Consider the following 25,704-nt stretch of genomic DNA (forward strand, 5'->3'; position numbering starts at 1 on the left):
TTTGTTTATTTCAAGTGCAGAAGCATTATTGGAGCTGTAGAGAAATGCAAACAAGAAAAATGGCTCCAGCCCCATACAGTCAAGTAGTAAAGTACAGTCATATTAGGGATGCCGTAGGCCTCTCACAGCCCTAGGCCTTGGTGCCACTGCACCAGCTGCACTAGTGTTAGCCGTGCCACTGCACAAGAGTCTTCAGAAGAACAAAGCAGGGTGCCCCACTGATAGTGGTGAGATTTGGGGTGCCCCATTGGTAGTGTTAAGATCTGGGTGCCCCACTGATAGAGTTAAGTTCTGGGTGCCCCACTGATAGTGTTATGATCTGGGGTGCCCAACTGATAGTGTTAAAATCTGGGGTTCCCTACTGATAATATTAAGATCTGGGTGCCCCACTGATAGAGTTAAGATCTGGGTGCCCCACTGATAGTGTTATGATTTGGGTGCCCCACTGATAGTATCAGGATCTGGCGTGCCCCACTGATAGTGTTAAGATCTGGGTGCCCCACTGATAGTATCAGGATCTGGGGTGCCCCACTGATAGTGTTAAGATCTTGGGTGCCCCACTGATAGTGTTAAGATCTGGGGTGCCTCACTGATAGTGTTAGGATCTGGGTGACCCACTGATAGTGTTAAGATCTGGGTATCCCCCTGATAGTGTTTAGATCTGGGGTACCCCACTGATAGTGTTAAGATCTGGGGTGCCCCACTGATAGTGTTAAGATCTGGGTGTCCCACAGATAGTGTTAAAATCTGGGGTGCTCCACTGAAGTGTTAAGATCTGGGTGCCCACTAATAGTGTTAAGATCTGGGGTGCCCCACTGATAGTGTTAAGATCTGGGTGACCCGTGATAGTGTTAAGATCTGGGGCGCCCCACTGATAGTGTTAAGATCTGGGGTGCCCCACTGAAAGTGTTAAGAACTGGGCGCCCCACTGATAGTGTTAAGATCTGGGTGACCCGGTGATAGTGTTAAGATGTGGGGTGCCCCACTGATAGTGTTAAGATCTGGGTGCCCCAATGATAGTGTTAAGATCTGGGCGCCCCACTGATAGTGTTACGATCTGGGTGCCCCACTGATAGTGTTAAGATCTGGGTGCCCCACTGATAGTGATAAGATCTGGGTTGTCCCACTGATAGTGTTAAGATCTGGGTGCCCCACTGATAGTTTTAAGATCTGGGTGCCCCACTGATAGTATTAAGACATGGGGTGCCCACTGATAGTGTTAAGATCTGGGTGGCCCCACTGATAGTGTTAGGATCTGTGTCCCCCACTGATAGTGTTAAGATCTGGGGTGCCTCACTGATAGTGTTAAGATCTTGGTACCCCACTGATAGTTTTAAGATCTGGGGTGCCCCACTGATAGTGTTAAGATCTGGGGTACCCCACTGATAGTGTTAAGATCTGGGTGCCCCACGGACAGTGTTAAGATTTGGGTGCCCCACGGACAGTGTTAATATCTGGGGTGCCCCACTGATAGTCTTAAGATCTGGGGTGCCCCACTGAGAGTGTTAAGATCTGGGGTGCCCCACTGATAGTGTTAAGATCTGGGGTGCCTCACTGATAGTGTTAAGATCTGGGGACCCCCACTGATAGTGATAAGATCTGGGGTGCCCTCTGATAGTGTTAGGATTTGGGGTCCCCCACTGATAGTGATAAGATCTGGGGTGCCCCACTGATAGTGTTAAGATCTGGGGTGCCCCACTGAAACTTTAAAGATCTGGGGTGCCCCACTGATAGTATTAAGATCTGGGTGCCCCACTGATAGTGTTAAGATCTTGGGTGCCCCGCTGATAGTGTTAAGATCTGGGTGCCCCACTGATAGTGTTAAGATCTGGGTGACCCACTGATAGTATTAAGACATGGGGTGCCCACTGATAGTGTTAAGATCTGGGTGGCCCACTGATAGTGTTAAGATCTGGGGTGCCCCACTGATAGTGTTAAGATCTGGGTGTCCCACTGATAGTGTTAAGATCTGGGGTGCCCCACTGATAGTGTTAAAATCTGGGTACCCCACTGATAGTGTTAAGATCTGGGGTGCCCCACTGATAGTTTTAAGATCTGGGTGCCCCACTGATAGTGTTAAGATCTGGGTTGCCCCACTGATAATGTTAAGATCTGGGGTGCCCCACTGATAGTATTAAGATATGGGGTGCCCCACTGATAGTGTTAAGATCTGGGTGGCCCACTGATAGTGTTAAGATGTGGGGTGCCCACTGATAGTGTTAAGATCTGGGTGCCCCACTGATAGTTTTAAGATCTGGGGTGCCCCACTGATAGTGTTAAGATCTGGGCTACCCCACTGATAGTGTTAAGATCTGGGGTGCCCCACTGAGAGTGTTAAGATCTGGGGTGCCTTCTAGGGAGTTGTCGGGGTTTGGAATCTCTAACCCCCTGGTGCAAGGACTCAGTTCAATGCACCAACACGAATGAGTAATCCAGTTGGACTGTGACTCAGACACATCCCACTGATCAATGCTATGCAGCGGAGCTTTCTGGTTATTAATCCCATTAGGTGAGTTCAGGGACACAGGGAACTCCAAGCCCTCTTTAATAAATGAATAACACCTAAAATGGTACTATGAAAAGGGCTGAACCTCTAAATGTTTATTAAAAAAAACCAAGTCCAGTGCATTAAATATGAACACTAACCACGCAGAATGAGAAAATAAATGTAGTAATGTCTGAGACGGACAGCCAAAGCAATATGAACATTTCTAACAGGGTTAGCAAGTTCCTAGCTTCTTACCACCCTATGGCTAAGTTTAAAATGCATGGTACATTTTAGCACAAGCAGAAAATATATATTGAGTTTAACATAGTTTACACAGCACACCTTCTCATAACTGGTTAGATATTCTCTATCGCAGCCCTTTCAACAGAAGGATAGGCAGTGCAAGGCTGAAAGCTACTTCTCTGCACTGCTCCTGTAGTCCCCCACGACAAAGGCAGGTCAGTGCCCCCCCACCCAGCAGGTCTGCTGTTGTGCCGCTGATGCAGAACCCCATTCACCTTAGCTGGTAGGTGCTCGAGACCTCCTCTACCGCAACTCCACTGTTAGGTGCCACCGCTGAGGGCACTGTGCTCTGCTGGTTCAGGTAGGTGTTCGAGGCCCTCCCCCACTCGCCTGCTCCTGCCAGCGCCTCATCCCTGGTGGTCCAGTGGGAGAACCTTGCTCTTCTGCTGGTCCGCTGCTGCCTATCCTGTGACTGTGCCCGTTTTTCTGTCTGTTGTCTGTCTTTTGTTTTTTTGCCTATAAATTTTCTTCTCTTATTCTGTTGTATTATTGCCTGTTTGTACTGTTTCTTCCATACTTGTGCAGTGGTTGTGCCCTCCGTTCCCTTTCCCACTGCTGTTGCCTCTGTGGCCCCTCCCCCAGTCCGATTCCCGCTCCAGCCTCCCAGCTGCGTTTGCCTCCCCTCTTTAATGGTGGCTGCACGTTGCGAGTGCTGCTGGCGCACCGAAGGCACGCCAAAGCCAAGGCCGTCTGCGCCCGCCTGTGACCCAACCGCGACCAGCGCTAGGGACCCTGGATATCCAATTACCCACCGCTACGACCCAGCTGCCCTCCTCACATTCAACCCTGGAGGGAACAACAACTGCCAGCTGTCTAAGCCGAACACCACCAACGGCCAGTTCTCCTGCTGACACTGCCAACAATTCTTCACCATCCTCAGCACCCCACGACATCACACCCACGTCGGATGCCAGCACCAACGAAGCCCTGAAGTGCATACTCCTCAACGTGCCCTCTCTTCACAGACATTCAGTAAAGATCTGAGAACTTCTGGACACCCTGTCGCCAGTCATCGCCTTCTTCACGGAAACCTGGACCAATCCCTCCTCCGCCTCGACATCGCCACTGACATTCATGATGGATACAAGATCCAGAGGAAGGACCGCTACAACCGCCTAGCAGGAGGACTCACCATCGTTCACAAGAGCTCCCTCCAACTCTCCACCTCCAGTATGAGTGACTCCCCCTCTAACACGAACACCTTAACTTCCAGATTTATACCAGCCCCAGAATTACGCTTCACGGCACCCTCGCCTACAGACTCCCCTGGGCCTCGTGCTTTGTTCACCACCACCACTGCTGACCTCATCGCATCCCACGCTTTTGCTTCCATGGACTACATACTCATCGGGGAGCAGAACTTCCACCTCGACAATCTCAGCGACCCTGCCTCTACCGCCCTCCTGGAGAACCTTGCCAACAATGGACTGAAACAGCTCGTCACAACCCCCGCCCACAAAAAGCAGGATACATCCTCGATCCCATCTTCGCAGAAAGGACCAACATTTACTTCAACCACAATTCGCAGGCCCTCTGGACGGACTACCCCTGCGTACACTTCTCTTTCAACACCGCCAATGCTCACAAACCCACTCCCCGCCCACCACAAAGGAACTGGAGCAAGGTCACAGAAGAGCACCTCAACTCCACCCTCATCCACAACCACCCCCGCCTCGACTCTGCCAAGGAACTACATTGCTGGATCACCAACTGAGCAGACAAGCTTGCACCCCTCCACAGCCCCGACAGACAACGCCCCTTGAAGGCCACCTGGTTCACTACCGACCTCCAAGAAGCCAGACACTCCTGCAGACGTCTCGAATAACAATAGAGAAACAGCAAAACCACAGAAGACCAGACCACCTACAAGAATGCCATGACGGAATTCCAACAACTCATAAGATTCACCAAGAGAACCTTCATCTGGAACAAAATCCTCACCAACTCCAGAAACCCCCAAGGAACTCTTCAGTATCATCCAGCAATTCACCAAACCCCACAGCGAAACCACGGACGTCACACCCGCCCAAGACCTCTGCAACAAGCATGGCTCCTACTTTCACCTGAAAATCAAGGCCCTCTATGACAACTTCACCGATCAGACTTCAGAAACCAACCTTCCCTCCAGCGATGACAGCCAGCCCGCCATCACCACTTGGACCCCGGTTACCACTGAAGATACCACAACAACCATGAAGAGCACTCACTCAGGAGCCCCACAGACCCCTACCCACGACACATCATCCACAGAACAGCTGCTGCCATAGCGCCCGAGCTACGACACACCATCAATGCCACCTTTGAATCTGGCACTTTCACTGATGACTGGAAACGCGCAGAGGTCAAGCACCTCCTCAAGAAACCCTCTGCAGACCGAACGGACCTGAAAAACTACCGGCCCATCTCTCTCCTTCCAATCACAGCCAAAGTCACCGAGAAGATCCTCAATGTCCAGCTAACTAACTTCATCGAAGAGAATACCATCCTCGACTCTTCCCAGTCCGGATTCCGCAGTAACCACAGCACCAAGACCGCCTTCCTCACCGCTACAGATGACATCTGCACGCTCCTTGACCAAGGCCACACCGCGGCCCTCATCCTGCTAGACCTCTCTGCAGCCTTCGACACCTTCTCCCACTGCACTCTCGCAGCCAGACTCCACTACGCCGGCATACAGGGAACGGCCCTCGACTGGCTCTGCTCCTTTCTTGTCGGCAGAACCCAAAGGATCAGACTCTCGCCTTTCCTGTCTGAACCCACCGAGATCAACTGCTGAGTACCCCAAGGATCATCACTCTGCCCCATGCTCTTCGACATCTACATGGCCCACCTCGCCACCATCGTCAGACAGCATGGGCTGAGGATTGTATCCTACGCCGGTGACACCCAGCTCATCCTCTCCCTCACAAAGGACCCTGAAACCATCAGACTCAGCTTCCAGGAAGGAATCAATATCGGCGTAGCTTGGATGAGCAGCAGCTGTCTAAAGCTCAACTCGGAAAAGACAGAAGTAATTTAATTATAAATAGGTAATTAATATGTTTGTATTAATTGGTATTGATTATTTATTAATTGGTAATTAATTGTTATTAATTAGTTAATTATATTGATTATAATTAATGTATTATGTTTAATTTACTGTTATTGTTAATTAATTTGTTAAATAATAATTATTTGGTGATTAATTTTTATTAAGTGAATAATTAATAATTAAATTAATTGTGTGATTTTTTTATGTGTAGTGGGTTGAGTGTTTATAGGGGAATAGGGTGGGTAGTAATTAAATTTAATTATATAATGATATTTTTTTATTTTTTGGTATTTATTATTAATTAATAGTTAATTATTAATTGGTAATTCATTTATATTAATTAGTTCATTATATTAATTATAAGCAATGCATTAATAATTTTTAGTTATGGATATTGTGTATTCATTTATTGTTACGTAATAATTAATTGGTGATTAATTATTAATTGGTCATTAATATTTATTAATTTGTTAATTTATAATTATATTAATTATAAATAATTTATTATTAATTGTTAATAATGTATTGATTGAAAGTTAAATTAATTGTGTTTTTGTATGTGTAATGTGTTGTGTGTTAAAAGGGGAATAGTGTTGGATGTAATTCAATGTTATTTAAATAAATATTAATTTTAATTTATTGGAATTTATTAATAATGTTTTTGTAAATTGATTAATAATAATGTTATTTTTTAATAAAAACATTTAATTGATAAGTATGTAAATTTTACCCCTGCACTATCCAGCGCTTTCCCGACTGTTGCTCTCTCTGGAGTTGGAATAGTAATTTTTACCCCTGCGCTACCCAACACTATCCCTACTGTTGCACTCACTGGAGTAGGAATAGTAATTCTTACCCCTAAGCTATCCAGCACTTTCCCTACTGTTGCACTCTCTGGATTGGGAATAGTAATTTTTACCCAACGCTATCCAATCATTTCCCTACTGTTGCAGTCTCTGGAGTTGGAATAGTAATTTTTACCCTTACACTATCCAACGCTTTCCCTAATGTAGCAATAAGTGGAGTAAGTATATATATTAATTTATATGTAGATGTTTAATTATTTTTATTATTATATGTATTAGTTATTATTTTTTAAATATGTGTTAATATTTATATCTATAATTTTTCAATTATATGAATTATTTACTTATTTTCACAGTATTATAAAAAAAGATATATATATTTTTAACATCAATATTTTATTTCCGATTTTTTTTCCGATATTTTTGCACTTACCTTTATGTAGATAGGACTTCGATATTTTTGACTTAGATATTTCTGTGTCGATATTTTGTCAGACATTCGATGCTGCTTGACGACCGTCACTAGGCCGCGGCCTGCACTGCAACCTGAGGACACCACACAGCGCACTGCTACGCTTCGCATCGTAACCGCAACGATTGCTACATCCGGTCGGATCGGCCGCAATGAAAAAGGTACTGTTTATGAGTCTGTCGATTCTATTGCTGACCCTCTGTGATTCGGTCAGCAGGTACTGTTGGATTCTATCGTTGTCAGTATTGCGGTAGCCCCGGATGGAGCTACCGACTTTTAGGAGCTGCATTTTTAAAGTTACTCTTGTAAAGTGTATATTTTCAAGTACTGTATGTTGGATCTTTCTACCGTTTTGGTCTTGGGTTGAATATATACAAATATTGGATATTTTTCTAAACTGCTGTTGTGTCCTTTTGTAGTGTTTTCACTGTATTACTGTTGGTTATGTGCAAATGCTTTGCACACTTCCTCTGAGATAAGCCTGACTGCTTGTGCCAAGCTACCAAGGGGGTGAGCATGGGTTGTTTTAGGAGGGTAACTCCCTTACTCTGACTAGGAAAAAGGGTCCTTACTTGGACATAGGTGCAAGCCATTGCCAACAAGAGACTCCCATTTCTAACATGAAGCAATTCTTGAAAGATAGATGAATTACCATGAGGATAGAATAAGTATAAAAGGATTTTTACATAAAAAACAAATTCAAGGAATCACTCTTATTTTTATTGCAGTTTTTATATTCTGCGAACTTTCCCCAAAGGTGTCGGAGCGCTTTACATGAGCACCAGTTACATTACACAATGACAAATTCTTTTTTGGTAGGCACTGGGAGATTAAGGGCCTGGTTGGCGGACAGGGTTACTTGTCACAAAAGCAGCAGATATCCCGTCCGCCAGGATACGTAATGCAGCAGACAGGATATCCGTCATGTTTATGACAGCGTATCCCGTCCATCAAGATTGTAATCAGGCCCCTGATGATTTACCCAGAATCACAAGATGTGGAGCCGATGCTGAGACTCAAACCTGGTCCCTCAGTTCCAAAGTCAGCATCTCTGGTGCTTCCGCCACATCCTCTCCCCATATTAATGGTCATGAGAGAATAAAAGGAGCAGAAATATTAGCTGTGAATGTATCAATGTTGCCATAAAATGAATGACTTGCCTTCTTGACTGTCAACTATCTGGACAAGCAAAATAATTTGTTCCTGAATTTAATCAACTTATAGCTTTTTTATCTCTCATTACCGCCAATTTTTTTAATGTAATTTTATTATCTAATCTAATTCTATATATTTAATAGGAACTAAAGACCTTGTATATTGTCCAATAATGTTTGGATTGAGACAATTGGCTCACCAACCTACACATAATGCAGCTCATTGTATTGACCACATTTTTTCAAATAAAAATTCTTTACACATTTAAAATGTTATTTCATTAACTTGAACACATCAGTATTCAATTCTATCTAAGTAATGTTTCTTTATACAGAACATCAGTTCTAAATATTCATTAAAAATACAGCCTGGAGAGCACTTTCTGCCACTACTGAGAACAATATTAATTGCAGATTAAATGAAACTCCCAGAGCCGACACTGATACAGGTGTGGATTTTCTGGTACAAATCAATCAATACTGGGTGCAAACACCCATGAAGTATTGCTCCATAGAAAAGGGTCAGGACTCATTGGAAATATCCCTCAGCGGCAGCTAGAAGGATTTCTTAACATTAAGGAAACTGCCATGTGAGGCCCTTGAAAGGGAAAGGCATGAAATAATCTGCTTTTACCTTGGCAGTACATGTTGGACCCTTTGCTATCCGATGGAAGCAATCAAAGTGGAGAAATGGGCCTTTGTGGATAAAAGTGAGGTTCAAATTCTATGCGGATTGCGTTCTCTGAAGCACCACGTAGCCGTCCAAGCCATACACCGGAAGATGGCTGGTTAGTACCGTCGCGCTCGTGCAGAGGCAGTGGTTTGTTGGGGACACAGCCTATGGAGTCGTGAAAAGAATATTTTAAGGAATCTAATGATTTGAGAAATTAGTTTAATACTGTTTTTGGTGGAAATTTGTCCTTTTCACTGCAGGTGTTCCAAATTGAACAGGATGGTTTAAAGGTCTGCTCCAGGGTGCAATTAAAATGACTGTTGAACAAATGAGAAGGTAAGTTTAGTTGTGAGTGGACGCATCCAAAGCACACCCTGCCTCAGGCAACTCGGATAGCTCCCTGTACAGAGGACATGCAAATTCAAGCTGCTGATCCATGCACACAAGGCTCCGCACAACCAAGGACTCGCCTATATTAACCACCGCTGAATTTCCACCAATCGTCTTGAAGACTACGCTCCGCCTCCCTTTCACTTGCCCAGACTCCCCGTATCTACCAAAGTAGGAGTGGAGGACGCTCCTTCTCCCACAATACCACAAAAGCCTGGAAAAGCCTCCACACACACGTCTAGACCATCACCTCACTTCCGGAATTCTGAACGGCCCTCAAGACCTGTCTGTTCGATTAAGCCTCTGGGGTCTGCAAGGGCGTGGATACCCTATTGGGGGATTAGCTGCGCTTTATAAATTCAGACTGATTTATTGGAAAGAAAGAAACAGAAATGACCATTCTACTCAGCACTGGCTCCCAGGAAGCAATGCAGCCACCAGCTGCTACTGGCAGTCTGTCCTCACTGACCCTTTGACCTGGGCATACTTCAAGACCTACACCATTTGTCATTCGCTACTACGCCTTAGTCTGCTCCGAATGCATCGACTGCGTGATATCAGGCTTAAAGCATTCTGTGGCAGTTCACTCCACAGTGATTATGTACATAGTTGTGCTGCTCTAACTGTTGCATAGGTGCAGGGAATAATTGTGAGTGCATTAATCGATCATGGCTCATCGTATCAGTCACTTCAGTGTAAACAACATGCTCGGGATTGCATGTGGTATTCAGTGTTTCCATATCGCTCCTTCGTACTCACACACAGTAGGTGTGAACCACAGCGAGAGGCACTCTCATCTTAGACACAACCAACATAGAGGGGCCGATTCCGATCCTGGAAAAAAAACGTCCGTACGATTTTCATCCGGAGCGTACCGTACACCCAGCGAACATGGGGTACGGTGCGTACACCCCAAGATTGTGGGGTACGGTCTGTACACCCCGTGATCGCAGGGGTACGCACCGTACCCTTGCAATCTTGGGGGGTACGCACCGTATCCGGGGGGGGGCGTTCCGTACCTGTTTCGGGGCGAACTCTGCTTTTACGGCTGTTTCCAGCTCTCGTAAAAAAAGGGTCGTACGGTGCGTACCCGACACGTATGTACTTGCTGGGTCATATAAAGCAGCCGCGAGCCGTACCGATCTCGCGTACAGCGGGTACCGACGGAGACTCGGACAGGGATTCGAGTCGTACGGTCTCTGTACAATTTGTACGGAGTCCGGCTCCTGGTACGAATCGTACTTCGACGTACGTACGTGGGACGTTGCAGGGTACGATTCATACGTGAAAAACGCTCCGAACGGCTATTCAGAGTGGTTTTTCCCGAATCGGAATTGACCCAAAAGTGTAGAACCCTGGGAAAACCCCCTCTAGGGATTCTCTTCTCATCCTACTACTTTCTAGCTCATCATGGGGCAGTCACATCCGCTGAAATGGCACTGAGTAAGGCAAGTGAGAAGGAACTCTTGCTTACTCACCTTCTGTACCCCTTACTCCCATTTTGTTGCCTGGTCTTTGATTCAACTTTGACTGTACCAGTACATGTGATCTTACCCTTAAAACTGTACCTATTGTTTCCACAATTTACATCACTTTAGCTTCCATATGAGTCCCTAGCAAAAGAAGGTACCCCTTGTACCAAGGGCCTTGTGGTCAAAGCAATTTCCTAAGGCCTTCAGGACAAATTGTGCCACACTAAGGGATGCTTCACCAAGCACATGCATGCTGCTACAGCAGTCTGCGTGTCTTGGTGCACACAAAACTGAAGAGTCGACATGGCAAACATCCCTGTGTGCCACGCCCACAGACACTGCATGAGATTTAGATTAGATACCCCTCTTGCAGGCCTAAGGCAGGGTGCACTATATCTCCTGTGAGGGCATAGCTGCATTTCCCATATCAATTCTTGGGCATTGTAAGCGACCAGGGAAGCCATAGTAAGTACATGGACACTTGTCGTTATGGCTTCACTGAAGTGTGGGATCTTTGGTACTAATAATAAACCTACACTGATTCTATTGTCAGATTTATTCAGAATTACACACAGAAGACCTCTTACAGGGGTCCCTGAAACCTACCAACTCCTAATGTGGTTACCAACTGGCCTAAGCCAGCCGGCTAACACCAGACGGTGTTGTGACCTCATGTTGTGAGCACATTCGCGATAGGAGATCGAGAACATAGCCTTTCCTGGGTGGATGTGTTCACACCTTCCCCTGATGAGGAAGAGCCATCCATGAAAGGGAGCACCAAAGGCCTGGCAGCCTTTGAAACACGACACCAGCCTCTCCTGATAGGATTAGGCCCCCTTCCTGTCCTCATCCCCCTTTCGCAGGTGGAAAAACTCTGCCACAGTAGGGCGGGTCCCCCTTTGCCAACTTCACCTCTCAGGTACTGGAGGCTAGGTGAAGTACACTCTTCAGTGCCCACCCTCTTGAAGATTATGAGACTTATCCAATCAGGGCTAGGACTATGCCCCCTTTCCACTGGAGCTGAGCCTAGTAGAGGGCGTAGAAACCCCGGGTAAGGGGCCCATTGGTCACAACCTGTCTCTCCCTTATAGCAACCCTAATTCTAGAATTAGGTGGCATTTACAGACCTTGAACTTCAGTTTATGATGACCTAAGATGAGCGGGACACCACAGAGTCGCACCAGCAGAGAAGACTCCAAAGAACTACTGACTTACTGCAGCCCTCGATGATCATGCACTAAAAGACGACTCGTTCTGCAGCCCAGTGACCTCCAAAGACCTGGTAGGACTGCCTGCCTTCGACAAAGATAAAGATCTCCTGAGAACAGCAGATCTGCTCACACGCAACAAACTTCAAGCAAGAACTCTATAACCTGAAGAATCACAAAACCCAGCTCTGCACCGGATGTCTCCAGCCAGAATCTAAGTGACCCATCAGTCCCCTTGAGGTTCTACATCGCTCCAGAGCCTGAGTCTAGCATGAGTTGACCCCTCCTGGACTCCTCGACGTAGCCTGCAGCCTCTGCACGGAGATGGCCTCAAACGCGACCTGCAACTGTAAGCCATTTCTGGCTCCAAAAGATACCGCTACACCTGTCCACTCTGGGCCTTGGTGCAGAAGACCAAAGGTGTCTCTACGTCCCAGAGCTCATAACTTACCTCTCCAGCTGTTGGTTTCTGTTGACCGGCTCCCTGGCCTGAGCCTGCAGCCCATTTCCGATATTGCCTTTCTCCATTGCTTCACATCGGGCACCCAACACTGTGTTTGCACCCTGCACTCGGCCGCCCCTGTGCCCTGGTGATGGAGCTTTGGTGCTGTGCTGGACCCTGTCTAGTGCTTTCTGCAACCCCCGGAGACTGGCTTTCCAAGCCGCTGTTAATTACCTCAAAGCAGCATCTGTCCGATTTCCCTAATCCCCATTGATTTGCATTGGGCCCCAGCACCATGTTTGCACCCTGCACCTGGCCGCCCCTGTGCCACTGGTGGTACACCATTGGTGCTGAACTGAACCTTGTCCAATAATGACGTCAAGTCCTGAAGACTGGTTTTGTAAGTCAATGTTACCTAACTGTATGTCAAATGTTTTCTTCCTCCCATAGGTTAACATGGCAAAGTCTTAAAATTGCACTGTGTCCACTTTTTACATTGAAAAGTATTTCTATTTCAAAATATATTTGCCTAAGAAGAAGTTCAGAGGTTCAACAAAATAAATATAACCAAGTATTTTTTCATAAATTTGATTTATTCATTGAGTGTGTGACTCATTTATTGACACTGTGTGTGCAACAAATGCTTAACACTCCCCTCTGATAAGCGTAACTGCTTGCACATACGACCACCAAAGAGAGCATTAGTATTATCTACTTTAGCCTCTGTAAAGCCCCGGGGGATCCACTGGACTCTCTGCACACTACACCTCTTTTTGGTATAGTATATGGAGATCCAGCGTCCTACACCTGCTTTCTAACAAGTGCCCAGACCCCATTTTCACCTGACAACACTAGCCGAGATCACTGATCACCTTGGGAAAGGCTAATATGAACTTACAACCATTTGTTTAAGTGACCACTACACCGGAGGAACACGTTGTGGTTCCCTCACAGCACACTTCTCCAGGCCACAATTAATTATAGCTCTGCAATGTCCAGCATTATCAACATGACACCCACAACAGGGCAGCTGATATTAACATGACACCACTGCAGGAAGTTGGTGAGAGAAAGGCTGACTTAGCATCTGCTCCCAACATATGGCATTTAGTTAAATCCTTATTGATTACTGATGCTAATGTCCAGCAGTTGGGAGCAATACTGTTACAAAATGATGCTTAGTCTCAGAGGACCATCATGTTTAAGATCTGGAGCTGAATATTCATGAGAGCGAGTACTCCTGGCAACTCATTCAGTGTTGAGGAACTTGAGAAAGTTCTAGTGGGGAGTCTTTACAAAACTGAAGTCAATCGCAAGCCACCGAAGGAAGTTTTCAAAGTGGACTGATACAGTTTCCTGAAGAATAGCCAATTGGTTATTTCTTAACAGGAATTTAATTTGATGTGAAGTATATTCCAGGTGAAAAACCCACATTGCTGATTGCTTTCCAAGGTTGGTATCCACAGAGGCTGAAAGTGAAGATGACGACGATGAAGATAAATTGGTGGATTTTAAGGTGTGACACATCAGGAGGGATTATCACTGATCAAAGGTGGAGAAAAGGAGTAAGCAAAGGTGATGTTTTCCAAGAAGAAGTCAGGTTTATTAGAGTAAGTTGGAAACGCAAAGTAGCATGCAGAGAGAGCTGCAGAAAATGTAGGAGTATTATAGATGAACTATTAGAAAGAGATAAGTTAGTCTTTAGAGGTGTGATACAGATTCCTCTCGGGGATAGGCTCCATTCTCGAGCCATTGCCACAAGTCTGTGATTTCTATTTCAAACAGCTGGTACAATAAATGGAAGCCAATGTACAAGATACAAGAGATATACTGAACCTAATAAAAGTTATGGAATTTGATCCTTCCATGGAGTTTTTGGTGGGGTTGGATATCGAATCATTCTATGTCAAAATCCCACAGGGAGAAACTCTGAGGGCTGTGGGAAATCTCAGATATACAGAAAATGGGCAATTAATACACCCAGATCCTTCATTCTGAACCTAGCAGAGATTGCCCTCACCACAAACTGCTTTGAGTTTGAGGGGACCATCTATCTACAGACCCATGGTACTTCCATGGGCAGTACATTTACCCCAAGCCTGGCAGGACTGTACGTTGGGGCATTTGAAAGGAGTACATCCATACCCCAGATGGAGGAGGTTCATTAATGATGTTTTACTGATTTGGAGGGGAGACGAACTGTTAGTAAGAGATTTTCTATACTGGCTCGATGGTCGAAATCCTTTTCTACACTTCCCTTTGACCATTACACGGACAGAGCTCCCATTTTTAGGTCTCACCTACGTAGCCCGCATGCGCTGCATAGGCAAAAGACCTTTAAGAATCGCTTCGGCTTTTAATCCCAAAACATGCACGCGTTCCATTGCCTTCAATGGCAACGCATGCACGTTTGGCGATTCCCTCGCGGGAGCGAGCAGCTGGCGCCATCTGTTATCAATTAATGCGTCTTGCTACTCGCTCCCGCAAGGGAATCACGCAGGCCCCCTCCTCTCTCCCCCCTCCCCCTGCTGCCGCTCGAGGCTCGCGCGCACTTGTGCAAGGCAGCAACTCGAATTCAACCATCCATCAAAAACCCTTGCCCCGCATGTGACTTTTGTTAATGAGCAACCGAAAAACTCAGCGTTGTCTTTTCTATTTCGGTGTGACAACCCGAAAAGTTAAAATACGCATCATGGAGCATAGACGTATCATACGATGCCAGAAACCCTAAGCCAAGCTCACCACACACTATATGGAAAAACATCATTCGGCGGATGACATGTTGTGGACGGTGTTGGATAAACTGAACATTTACAACAGCAAACAAGACATCAAGAAACGGTTACTCCTGAGGGAACAGAAGTGGGTTTGCAGGTTTCGCAGCAATGAGACGGGCTTAAATGATGAGGAGACTCCCTTAGCACGGTGCTACCGAAAATCTGAGGGACAGGAGCTCCTTCTAGGAGGGTTCTAGAGGGAGGTGATAGCTGATTGGCTCTTCTCTAGAGTTTAGTCCTTTCTACAAAAGGACATGGATATGTTACTAATGTGAGGCCCTTGGGCCTTGTTTCTCTATATGTCTAATAGGACATTACTTTATTTATATACCAGAGACTCCCATCCCGACGACGGGGAATGGTTTCTATTTCTACTGAAATAGATGACAAAGCACTGCTTGTCCCACTGCAGCATCTTTCATGAGTTCTGTATCCAGGCAGTAATGCCTGGTGAAGGCATGTGAACGCGGCTAGTGAACGTGGTTCGCAAACTATGTTAACATGCCCTTTATAAAGACGCAGACGCATGAAACAGTAATACCAGGAAATACTACTTGAAACTAACATTTTATTATTGCTACACAGTGTGTGGCTACAGAGAGCTGCTCCTACTCCGACGCCACTTCGAGCACACTTACTGATGAAACTCTGGAAGTGGCTCACACGAAAAAGATCACTTAATGGGGCCTTATGAGAATAAGGTCTCGGAACAGTAATAATAATGCGTGTTTTAAACACAAAGAGGTGGTTACAAACCTGTGCAATAATGTTTTCTATATTCAATGATTTGCGAAAAAACATATTGTGACTTTTGTTCGATTTCATCAAAAGGAGTAGTTAGGAACATACAATCATTTGAGTCCAAGTGACCCTGCATGGGGGTGTAATATATGAGGGATTGTGTAGTGCCAGTGTATAATGTGAATAGACACTAAGGAATGTGTATACCCAAAGATTTTTAAAAGGCAGGTTGGTTGACAGTTGTGTTTACTGTGGTAATTCTTACACCCAAAGATACAACGGAAGTGTGTGTTACATATCCCATTAATGGAACTGGGAAACACCCTTGATTGAATCCTACAAAGTTAAGGTAGGACAGGAGGGGTCTGAAGGGGATCTAGAGGTCCCGATGAAAACTGTGCAGACCTAAAATTGAAGGCTAATGTAAATTGGTTGAAACATGTTGACACACCAGCAGTACGGAGGGGTGAACGGGTACTAATAATCATCTTTCACCACCATCCTAATCGTTTTTAACCCTGGACGGGTAATCCAAAAATAAAGCATAACCACGGATATACCGAGTTAGTTTAAAAAAAATTACTAACTGCACATTTATTATTTTTTGATCCCGGTATTATTTCAATGTTTTTTTTGTCTCCCCCTCCCCTTTGCTCCACCCCAGGCGTTGGGCTATGCGGGGTGTTAGTTAGCAAGCCCGATGATGAAGCATGTCACAATTTGTGAGTGAGGGCAGTTTTTTTGCACTGAGCACGTGACACTTGCACTAGATTATTAAGACACAGCATCCATTCCTACCTCTCTTTTGTGTGGAATGGATAGTGATACAGATTCCTTCAGAAAGGATCAGGAGAACACGGTTATGATATCAGGATCTTCATGGCGTGTCAAAGACCAAGGAAGAGGTATTGGCGGACAGGCTTAGATGTTCAAACTGAGAGAGCAGTTATGAACTGTATGGAGTGTTTGCTAAGTGGTAAGACATTTAAGCTTCGACTGCAACCCATAGTGATAAAAAGATTGCCAGGACATCCTTCGGAAGATGTAGCATAGATATTTTAGATCCTCTACCAATTAGCTTCAGACAGTTTCATGTGCCGGTGTTCATTGACACGTTTTCTAGATGGCAAGAGACATGCATCAGCAGTGGTGTTTAGACAACACATTTTGGTTAGAGAGGGGATACGGAGCATCTTATTGACTCAACATGGTGTACAGCTTGCGTCATGTGCGATAGAGAAGTTCTTAAAAAACAAATTATTTACACATAAATGTGCCCTCTACCATCCCACAGCAAACGGAATAGAAGAAAGTCTGAATAGGGTGTTAAGAGACCATTCAGATTTCCAATTATGGTGGGGAGGATTGTAAGTAAGATGAATGTAAGAGTTTGAACTGTATAGCCTTACATCACGACTAGTAAACTACCATTGAAAGTATTCAGAACTTGGAGGTTAGAGAACCAATGCATTGGTATCCCCTGCATGTGTGAATGAGATTGAGACAAGTTTGGGTTTGCAAGTAAGGACTGATGAGGAAAGGAGGAAAGGGTACTATGGATGTGCAAGCAAAAAGACTGTTGTAGCTGTCAGTGAGCTAGTCAGGTCTAGAAGCCCTGGGTGTAGCAACTAGGGAAGTAAATTCTCCAAGCCTAGTAGAGTGAATATGTTGTTTTACTTGTGATGAAAACAGCCCTCTGTGATTTGGAATTTAAACAGGGGGGTGGTGGCAACTAGTGAATTTGATGAGGGGAAGAGAGTAGACAAAATGTTAAGACAGGAATCTGTAGCGTGGATGATTCACTACGAAGGATTGAAAGGGAGGGGTAGTTACTGGAATATCTGCATGATTGCAGGAGGCAGGGATGTTTTACCTTTATTACATCTTCTGCTTGCTAATTTCTGTCTGTGATTGCTTTAGGGTTTTATGTGTAGTTTGTATTCACAGTTCATTAATGTATATTGGTTCATCTCTTTCTCTTATTGTATTAGGTGTGATAGACTGGAAATGTTTTTTCTTTGCTAAGCAGGGAGGTGTGTGGTCTGCTGTCTAAGTGACCAGTAGATGGCCTGCTCTGGAAATGGCCAAGGTGCCTGGAAGCCTGTTCAGTTGTGTCTGCTCCTCGGTGTTGGACAGTGAATTACTTTGTTACATGACCTAGTTGAAGAGGGAAAGAAGGAGCCGCAGATCAGGAGCTGCCAAGACTACACTCGCTCTGACTCCATTGAGGCCGGTGGGGCTGGGCTGGAAGGAAGGCACTCTTAGAGGTCTCTGTGTGACCACAGAGTCAGGGAAGGAGATTTTGCATCACCACTTAAACAGCTGGCAGCGAGAAGCTCCATGTTACTCTTTTCCAGTGAAAAGAGAAACAGATGTTTCCGGGATGTGATGGTACGGATGGGGTCTGGGCACCGCAGGCAGGTCCTGGACAGCTGGGCTGCAAGCTCCCATAGCTCCTAGACGCAGCCGCCTGAAACTGAACTCGGACAAGACGGAGGTCCTCATCCTAGGCCCCACCCCCTCTGCGTGGGACAACTCATGGTGGCCGACCACACTAGGAGCAGCTCCAACTCCCACAGATCACGCATGCAACCTAGGGTTCATCCTTGACTCCTCCCTCTCCATGTCGAAACAGGTTAACGCCATCTCCTCCTCCTGCTACAACACCCTCCGCATGCTCCGCAGGATATACAAGTGGATTCCAATCGAAACAAGAAAGACAGTGACCCAAGCCCTCGTCAGCAGCAGGCTGGACTACGGCAACGCACTCTACGCAGGAATCCTAGCCAATCACCGGCGACGACTACAAATCCTCCAGAACGCCTCAGCCCGACCGATCCTCAACGTCCCCTTCCGCAGCCACATCACCTCCCACCTCAGAGACCTGCACTGGTTCCCCCTCAACAAGAGGATCACATTCAAACTCCTCACCCATGCACACAAAGCTCTCCACAACACCGCACCAGCCTACCTGAACAACCGACTCAACTTCTACACCCCCGCCTGTCAGCTCCGCTCCGCCAACATCGCCCTTACCACCTTACCGCGAATCCTATGAACAACCTCCGGCGGCATATCTTTTTCTTTTCTCCCCGCCAAGACCTGGAACACCCTCCCCACCCATCTACGACAGACCCAAGACCTACTCACCTTCAGAAGGCTCCTCAAAACCTGGCTCTTTAAACAGTAGCAGCACCCCCCAGATCCCCCCCCACTCAGCGCCTTGAGACCCTCACGGGTAAGTAGTGCGCTTTACAAGTTCACTGATTGATTGATTGATTGAGCCCTCAACTTACTGGCACTAGCTCTTTGCCTCACGCAACACTGAGGATTCCTCTACCCTTCCAGACCATATGCAAACTGGGCAAAAAAACATTTTAATATGCATAAAGAGCACAGTCATACAAAACTATATTATTTACTTAAAAATAATCAATATTTTCAATGCCTAAATTGACATTTTAAATGACTTTCAGATGGTGATTTTAGAGGAGGTACCTGTTACCTCACTTTCAGACCCAGACATGCAGACGGGTTATTTCCACTGCCCACTAACATCCAACACATGCGACGAGTCACACGCGTGTTCTCAATATTCTATGAAGGATCTGTCTGATCAATCATTCTTTCATCACCCACCTTGAATACTCATCAGCGGTGCCCAGCATGTGCATCAACACAATGTCCTGCTCGTCTGAGGTCATCCTGCTCAGGCAGCTCTTGTACTTGTCTGGGGGTATAGAGCTATTCTTTCTGTTACCACCGGAAGTGCCTTGTTCGATGTCTTCCACCATGCCCCAAGCAGGGGTGTCTGCTGCCTGGATAGTGTACCTCCCAGCGGTGGTGTAGAGCTTCTCAAAGTACAGCTGCTGCTTCACCAGGCGTCCATACCGATCCAGGTTCTCAGACACCTGCCACGAGTTGGAAGAAGGAGAAGACAGGAGTCAAGTGGCCTGTACACCTGGACCTCCCTAGATCCTTAGAACAATCACCAGCATGCAGCAATGGAACCAAAATACCTGTTGGAGGTGGGCTGCAGGTGAGGGCAGATGTATAGCTTCGATCTCCTATCCTGACCTTCCTGGGGGCGTCAAGGTAGAGAGCCCCCTCATCAGTGCAGCAAAAGGAAAGACAGCACAGCCGCAGCACGCCCTTCGCTTCAGAGGCTTGTTCTGTACGCCCAGCACAGCAACAGCCTCATAGTCCAGGTATCTACCTCTGCTTTACAGCCCGACAAATGTGTGAAGAAACTACCTTGGAATGTAATCCTTCTACCACTTCATCCCAAATCAGGCACATCTGAAGAATTAGGCACAAGTTACCCAATCCAAGGAGTCTGGACCCTGGAGCCACTCAGGGATCGCTGACTAATGGAACAAGGACGATGTCCACGTCCAGCAGGTCTAGATATGGAGAGACTGGGAGGAAGAGCTCTCCAGAGTGACCGAACTAACCCCTGAAGAAGAAGTACAAAGCAAAACAAAACAGGCTCAACAAGAGAAGAGGACAGGAGCAATAGAAGCTCTGGGCTGGGTCAACAGAAGACATGTGGGGGGCTGGGTCAACAGAAGACATGTGGGGGGGCTGGGTCAACAGAAGACGTGATAGGAGGGGGGCTGGGTCAACAGAAGACGTGACAGGAGGGGGGCTGGGTCAAAAGAAGACGTGAGGGGGCTGGGTCAACAGAAGACGTGACAAGAGGGGGGCTGGGTCAACAGAAGAAGTGAGGGGTGCTGGGTCAACACTAGACAGAAGGGGGGCTGGATCGACAGAAGACGTGACAGGAGGGGGCTGGGTCAACAGAAGACGTGAGGGGTGCTGGGTCAACACAAAACATAAGGGGGGGCTGGGTCGACAGAAGACGTGACAGGAGGGGGGCTGGGTCAACAGAAGACATAAGGGGGGGCTGGGTCAACAGAAAAGTGAGGGGGGCTGGGCCAACACAAGACAGAAGCGGGGGCTGGATCGACAGAAGACGTGACAGGAGGGGTGCTGGGTCAACACAAAACATAAGGGGGGGCTGGGTCGACAGAAGACGTGACAGGAGGGGGGCTGGGTCAACAGAAGACATAAGGGGGGGCTGGGTCAACAAAAGACATGACAGGAGGGGGGCTGGGTCAACAGAAGAGGTGACAAGAGGGGGGCTGGGTCAACAGAAGATGTGAGCGGGGCTGGATCAACAGAAGACATAAGGGGGGGCTGGGTCGACAGAAGACGTGAGCGGGGCTGGGTCAACAGAAGACAGAAGGGGGGGCTGGGTCGACAGAAGACGTGTGGGGGGTTGGTTCAACAGAAGACGTGACAGGAGGAGGGCTGGGTCAACACAAGACAAGACATAAGGGGGGATAGGGTCAACAGAACACCTGACATAAGAGGGGTCTGGGTCGACAGAAGACGTGACAGGAGGGGGGCTGGGTCAACAGAAGATGTGAGGGGGGCTGGGTCAACAGAAGACGTGACAGGAGGGGGGCTGGGTCAACATAAGACATAAGGGGGGACTGGGTCAACAGAACACCTGACATAAGGTGGGTATGGGTCGACAGAAGACGTGACAGGAGGGGGGCTGGGTCAACAGAAGACGTGAGGGGGGCTGGGTCGACAGAAGACATGAGGGGGGCTGGGTCAACAGAAGACATAAGGGGGGCTGGGTCGACAGAAGACGTGAGGGGGCTGGGTCAACAGAAGACATAAGGGGGGCTGGGTCAACAGAAGACGTGTGGGCTGTTGGGTCAACAGAAGACGTGACAGGAGGAGGACTGGGTCAACACAAGACATAAGGGGGGCTGGGTCAACAGAAGACGTGACAGGAGGGTGGCTGGGTCAACACAAGACATAAGGGGGGACTGGGTCAACAGAACACCTGACATAAGGGGGTTCTGGGTCGACAGAAGACGTGACAGGAGGGGGGCTGGGTCGACAGAAGACGTGACAGGAGGGGGGCTGGGTCAACAGAAGATGTGAGGGGGCTGGGTCGACAGAAGACGTGAGGGGGGCTGGGTGAACAGAAGACATAAGGGGGGGCTGGGTCAACAGAAGATGTGAGGGGGGCTGGGTCAACAGAAGACGTGACAGGAGGGGGGCTGGGTCAACCCAAGACATGAGGGGGGACTGGGTCAACAGAACACCTGACATAAGGGGGGTCTGGGTCGACAGAAGACGTGACAGGAGGGGGGCTGGGTCGACAGAAGAGGTGACAGGAGGGGCTGGGTCAACAGAAGGTGTGACAGGAGGGGGCTGGGTCAGCAGAAGACGTGACATGAGGAGGCTGGGTCAACAGAAGAGGTGACAGGAGAGGGGCTGGGTCAACAGAAGAGGTGACAGGAGGGGGGCTGGGATAACAGAAGAGGTGATAGGAGGGGGGCTGGGTCAACAGAAGAGGTGACAGGAGGGGGCGGGGTCAACAGAAGAGGTGACAGGAGGGGGGCTGGGTCAACAGAAGGTGTGACAGGAGGGGGGCTGGGTCAATAGAAGATGTAACAGGAGGGGGGCTGGTTCGACAGAAGACGTGACAGGAGGGGGCTGGGATAACAGAATAGGTGATGGGATGGTTCAAGGTCAATAAAAGATGTGACGAGGGGTGTCTGGGTCAACAGGAGATGACGGGGGCTGGGTCAATAAAAGAGGTCACGGGAGGGGGGCTGGGTCAACAGAAAACATGACGGGAGGGGGAGGCTGGGTAAATGGAAGAGGTAACATGAGGGGGGGCTGAGTCAATTGAAGATGACAGGAGGGCTGGATCAACAAAGGAGGTGACAGGAGAGGGGGGCTAGGCCGCCAAACTCCTCTTGCAGAAAGGTTTCTCATCCCTGGCATCAGAAGATCTAATGGGTGCATATAGAAGATGATGGGGGACATCTAAATCCTGTCTACATTTCACTCATTCATTAGGGGAAGTAATGATGACATGGAAAGAGCGCCTAGAAGAAAATGGGAGCTCACACTTCTGCGTGAAATGTAGCGCATGAATTTGCAGTCTCCAGTCTTCACCTTGTGGGCAAAAGTATCTGCTTCCTTGTGTACCTCTAGTAGATAATATCGACAAAGTTTGAACAAGTAAATGAAACTGTGAAACTACCTAAATTAATTGATTACAATTTGTGGAGATAGAGAGGATTGATTCAATAGGACGTCTGGTTGTCACCAAAGTCGAAACATCTTGTGACACTTCGCACAGGGCCACTGTCCATCTGCTTAGGCACTCAGACTCCCCAATAAAAGATCGCCTTACATAAATACATCTGAAAGAAGAATGTGGTGCTCATAGGGGTGGGAGGGAACTTTAACTTCCCCTAGGCTCACTCATATTCTGGCATCAGACGTGCCAGGTACTTGACCGTAGCAGAACATGCAGAACTGTTACTCATGCTCATCGTATAACATTGGCGATAAGCGTTTGGGAGAATGGTAAGACCACAAAGTCCACTAAAGGAATAGTTAATAAGACACTGACATTGAAGCAAATTATTAAACTTTTAAAACTCCAAGACCACAACCCAATCATGTTCCCGTGAAGATGAATCAATACTCTGAAGTTACATTACCTCCTTGTGCACCTTCTGTTTCAAATCTTCAGCTGCCTTTGTGATATCCTGGTCAGCCTGGATCCCTTTGGCTAGGGTCAGAGCGCGGTATAGGGAGTTCCTCACTTCAGACTGGTTTGGAATCACAGACCCATCAGCAGTTACCAGGCTGAATTTTCCCCTGTATAAAGCTTCTTTTCCTTTCACACGATTCTTGACTTTGTCTGTCCAACTTGACCCACTGGAAAAATATAAACTTATGTTACATCTTTTATTGTTTCTTAATACCATTCCTATCTCTTTAATTGAATTGCATCTTTCGTTATACTATGTGTTCCATATAGAACGCAAGTGGCTGCTAGGCACCAGGTCAGTTGTACTGTTCCTGCCTGCATAGCAGTTGCTAATTGTTGCTGTGCCGCTCACATTAAATGGACTTAATCAAATACCTTGCAGTTCCTGTGTGATATTCAACAAAATTTGGCGACGAGGGAAAACAAGATTTGCGACATCCTAACAACATTATAGCGGCACAGGAGTGGAATGTTCATATTTATTTCTGCTTTTACGGAATACAAGGATACTGTCTGCCATCGTATTCAGCGACAAGGATTTGTTTGAAGTATATTCTATGAGGAAGACTTTAAATTAAGCGTGGATGGCTAAATTTTATCTTTTCATCAGCTTATAGAAAGGTTCACGACGCGCACATTGCTTCTGCCAGCTTTAACAGGATTATCGAGGTACGATTTTGTGTTTCCTGGAAATCAGCCGTTAAGGAATTGGAGCAATTTTGAATGACTGTATTTGAAAGGTTTTCCTGTATTTTGAGGAATATTTACTTTCAAATAGTCACACGCGCGCATCACCTACCGTTTTCTTTAAGGAAGGGCGAGCCTGACACTGAGCATGGAGCGAACTCTGGAGTGTTCATGAAGAAGTCAGAGAAGCCGCCAGCCTCATGCATTGTGAGGGGAGGCTTGGAACCGGTGACTCTCGGAGACAATGCAGACTTGAAGCTTTGCGAGAGTGACATTCTGACCCACTAGTCTCGCGAGATTTGGATGACGCACATGTTCCTACATCATCACGCAACTATGCGGCAGACATTTTTTTTGTCTTTGCTACAAGTTACCATAACAAACTATTCACCGATCAGTACTATTTGCTTTGTTATTGTGGTGGATTTCACTCGTTTTTTCAAGATTCTATTATTGTTTGGGAAATAAGTGACATCTTCAAACCTCAGTTGTGGTAAACAGTACCCTGCTGTGTTTACTTTATTTTTGACTGGAATATATATTCTTAAAGTGAAACTGAGGTGGATATACATTATATAATTTTTATTAAGTTTGCTTTTATTCTATTTTGGGCAAAGTATACTATTTGTTTTGTTGACTGCATATATATATTCACTATGCAATTTAACCCACCAGAAATTTTTTGAAACACAAAGCAGACGATGGAAGGAGGAGTTCATTAACTATATGAAGGCAATTGACGGTGAACGCATGGGTGCTGAGAGAAAGAGAGGCATTTTGTTACATTGCTTAGGGTCAGAGGGAAAGGTGGTTTTCAGGGCTTTACCGCCAATTCCACCTGCGGAAGGTGAAGGTGAAGGTGAAGGTAGTAATGTTTATAAAGAGGCATTACTTAGGTTAAAAAAGAGATTTAAACCTGTCACTGACATTGCTCTTAACCGCTATAAGTTTTATACGCGGGCACAACATGTCTTTTGATGACTTTATTACTGCTTTAAGATCTTTGTTAATTTATTGTAACTTTGAAAATATGTGTGATGAAATGTTGAGAGATCAAATTATTGTGCATGTAAAAAACAAGAAAACGCAGGAACGTCTTTGGGAACTTTGAGATCCCAAGTTATCTGAGGCCATTGACATAGCTAAATCCTTAGAGCAATCTGAGAAATGGATGCTTACTGTCAAGAAACACAATGAGCATAAACCTGAATCCAGTGATGAGGTCTGTCTGGTTAAACATACAGATGGACAAGTCAATGATAATTTACATACACCTTCTAATTCTGGACATTTTAGGAAGTCTGATAAATCTATTATATGTTATAAATGTGGTAGTAGATCACATTTGGCTTCATATGCTGGATGTCCTGCAATTAATAAAGAATGCAGGAAGTGTGGGAGGTTGGGACATTTTTCCACTGTTTGTAGGGACGTAAGAACATTTGTTCAAAATTCTCGTGCAAAAA

At 46.4% G+C, this 25,704-nt stretch overlaps 1 protein-coding gene across 1 annotated transcript in view; it reads right to left on the reverse strand.

Moving 5' to 3' along the window:
- The window catches only part of LOC144817667 (uncharacterized), a 176,343-nt gene that overhangs the window by 6,449 nt on the left and 144,190 nt on the right, over nucleotides 1–25,704 (reverse strand). The window contains exons 5-6 of the mRNA XM_078674397.1: nucleotides 23,499–23,718; nucleotides 19,597–19,868 (exon numbers count right to left, since the gene is read on the reverse strand). Of these exons, the coding sequence (XP_078530523.1) occupies nucleotides 19,597–19,868; nucleotides 23,499–23,718 (492 nt within the window). The remainder of the gene's footprint in view (nucleotides 1–19,596; nucleotides 19,869–23,498; nucleotides 23,719–25,704) is intronic.

This window comes from Lissotriton helveticus, chromosome 2_1 (assembly GCF_964261635.1).
Source record: "Lissotriton helveticus chromosome 2_1, aLisHel1.1, whole genome shotgun sequence".
Lineage (NCBI taxonomy): Eukaryota > Metazoa > Chordata > Amphibia > Caudata > Salamandridae > Lissotriton > Lissotriton helveticus.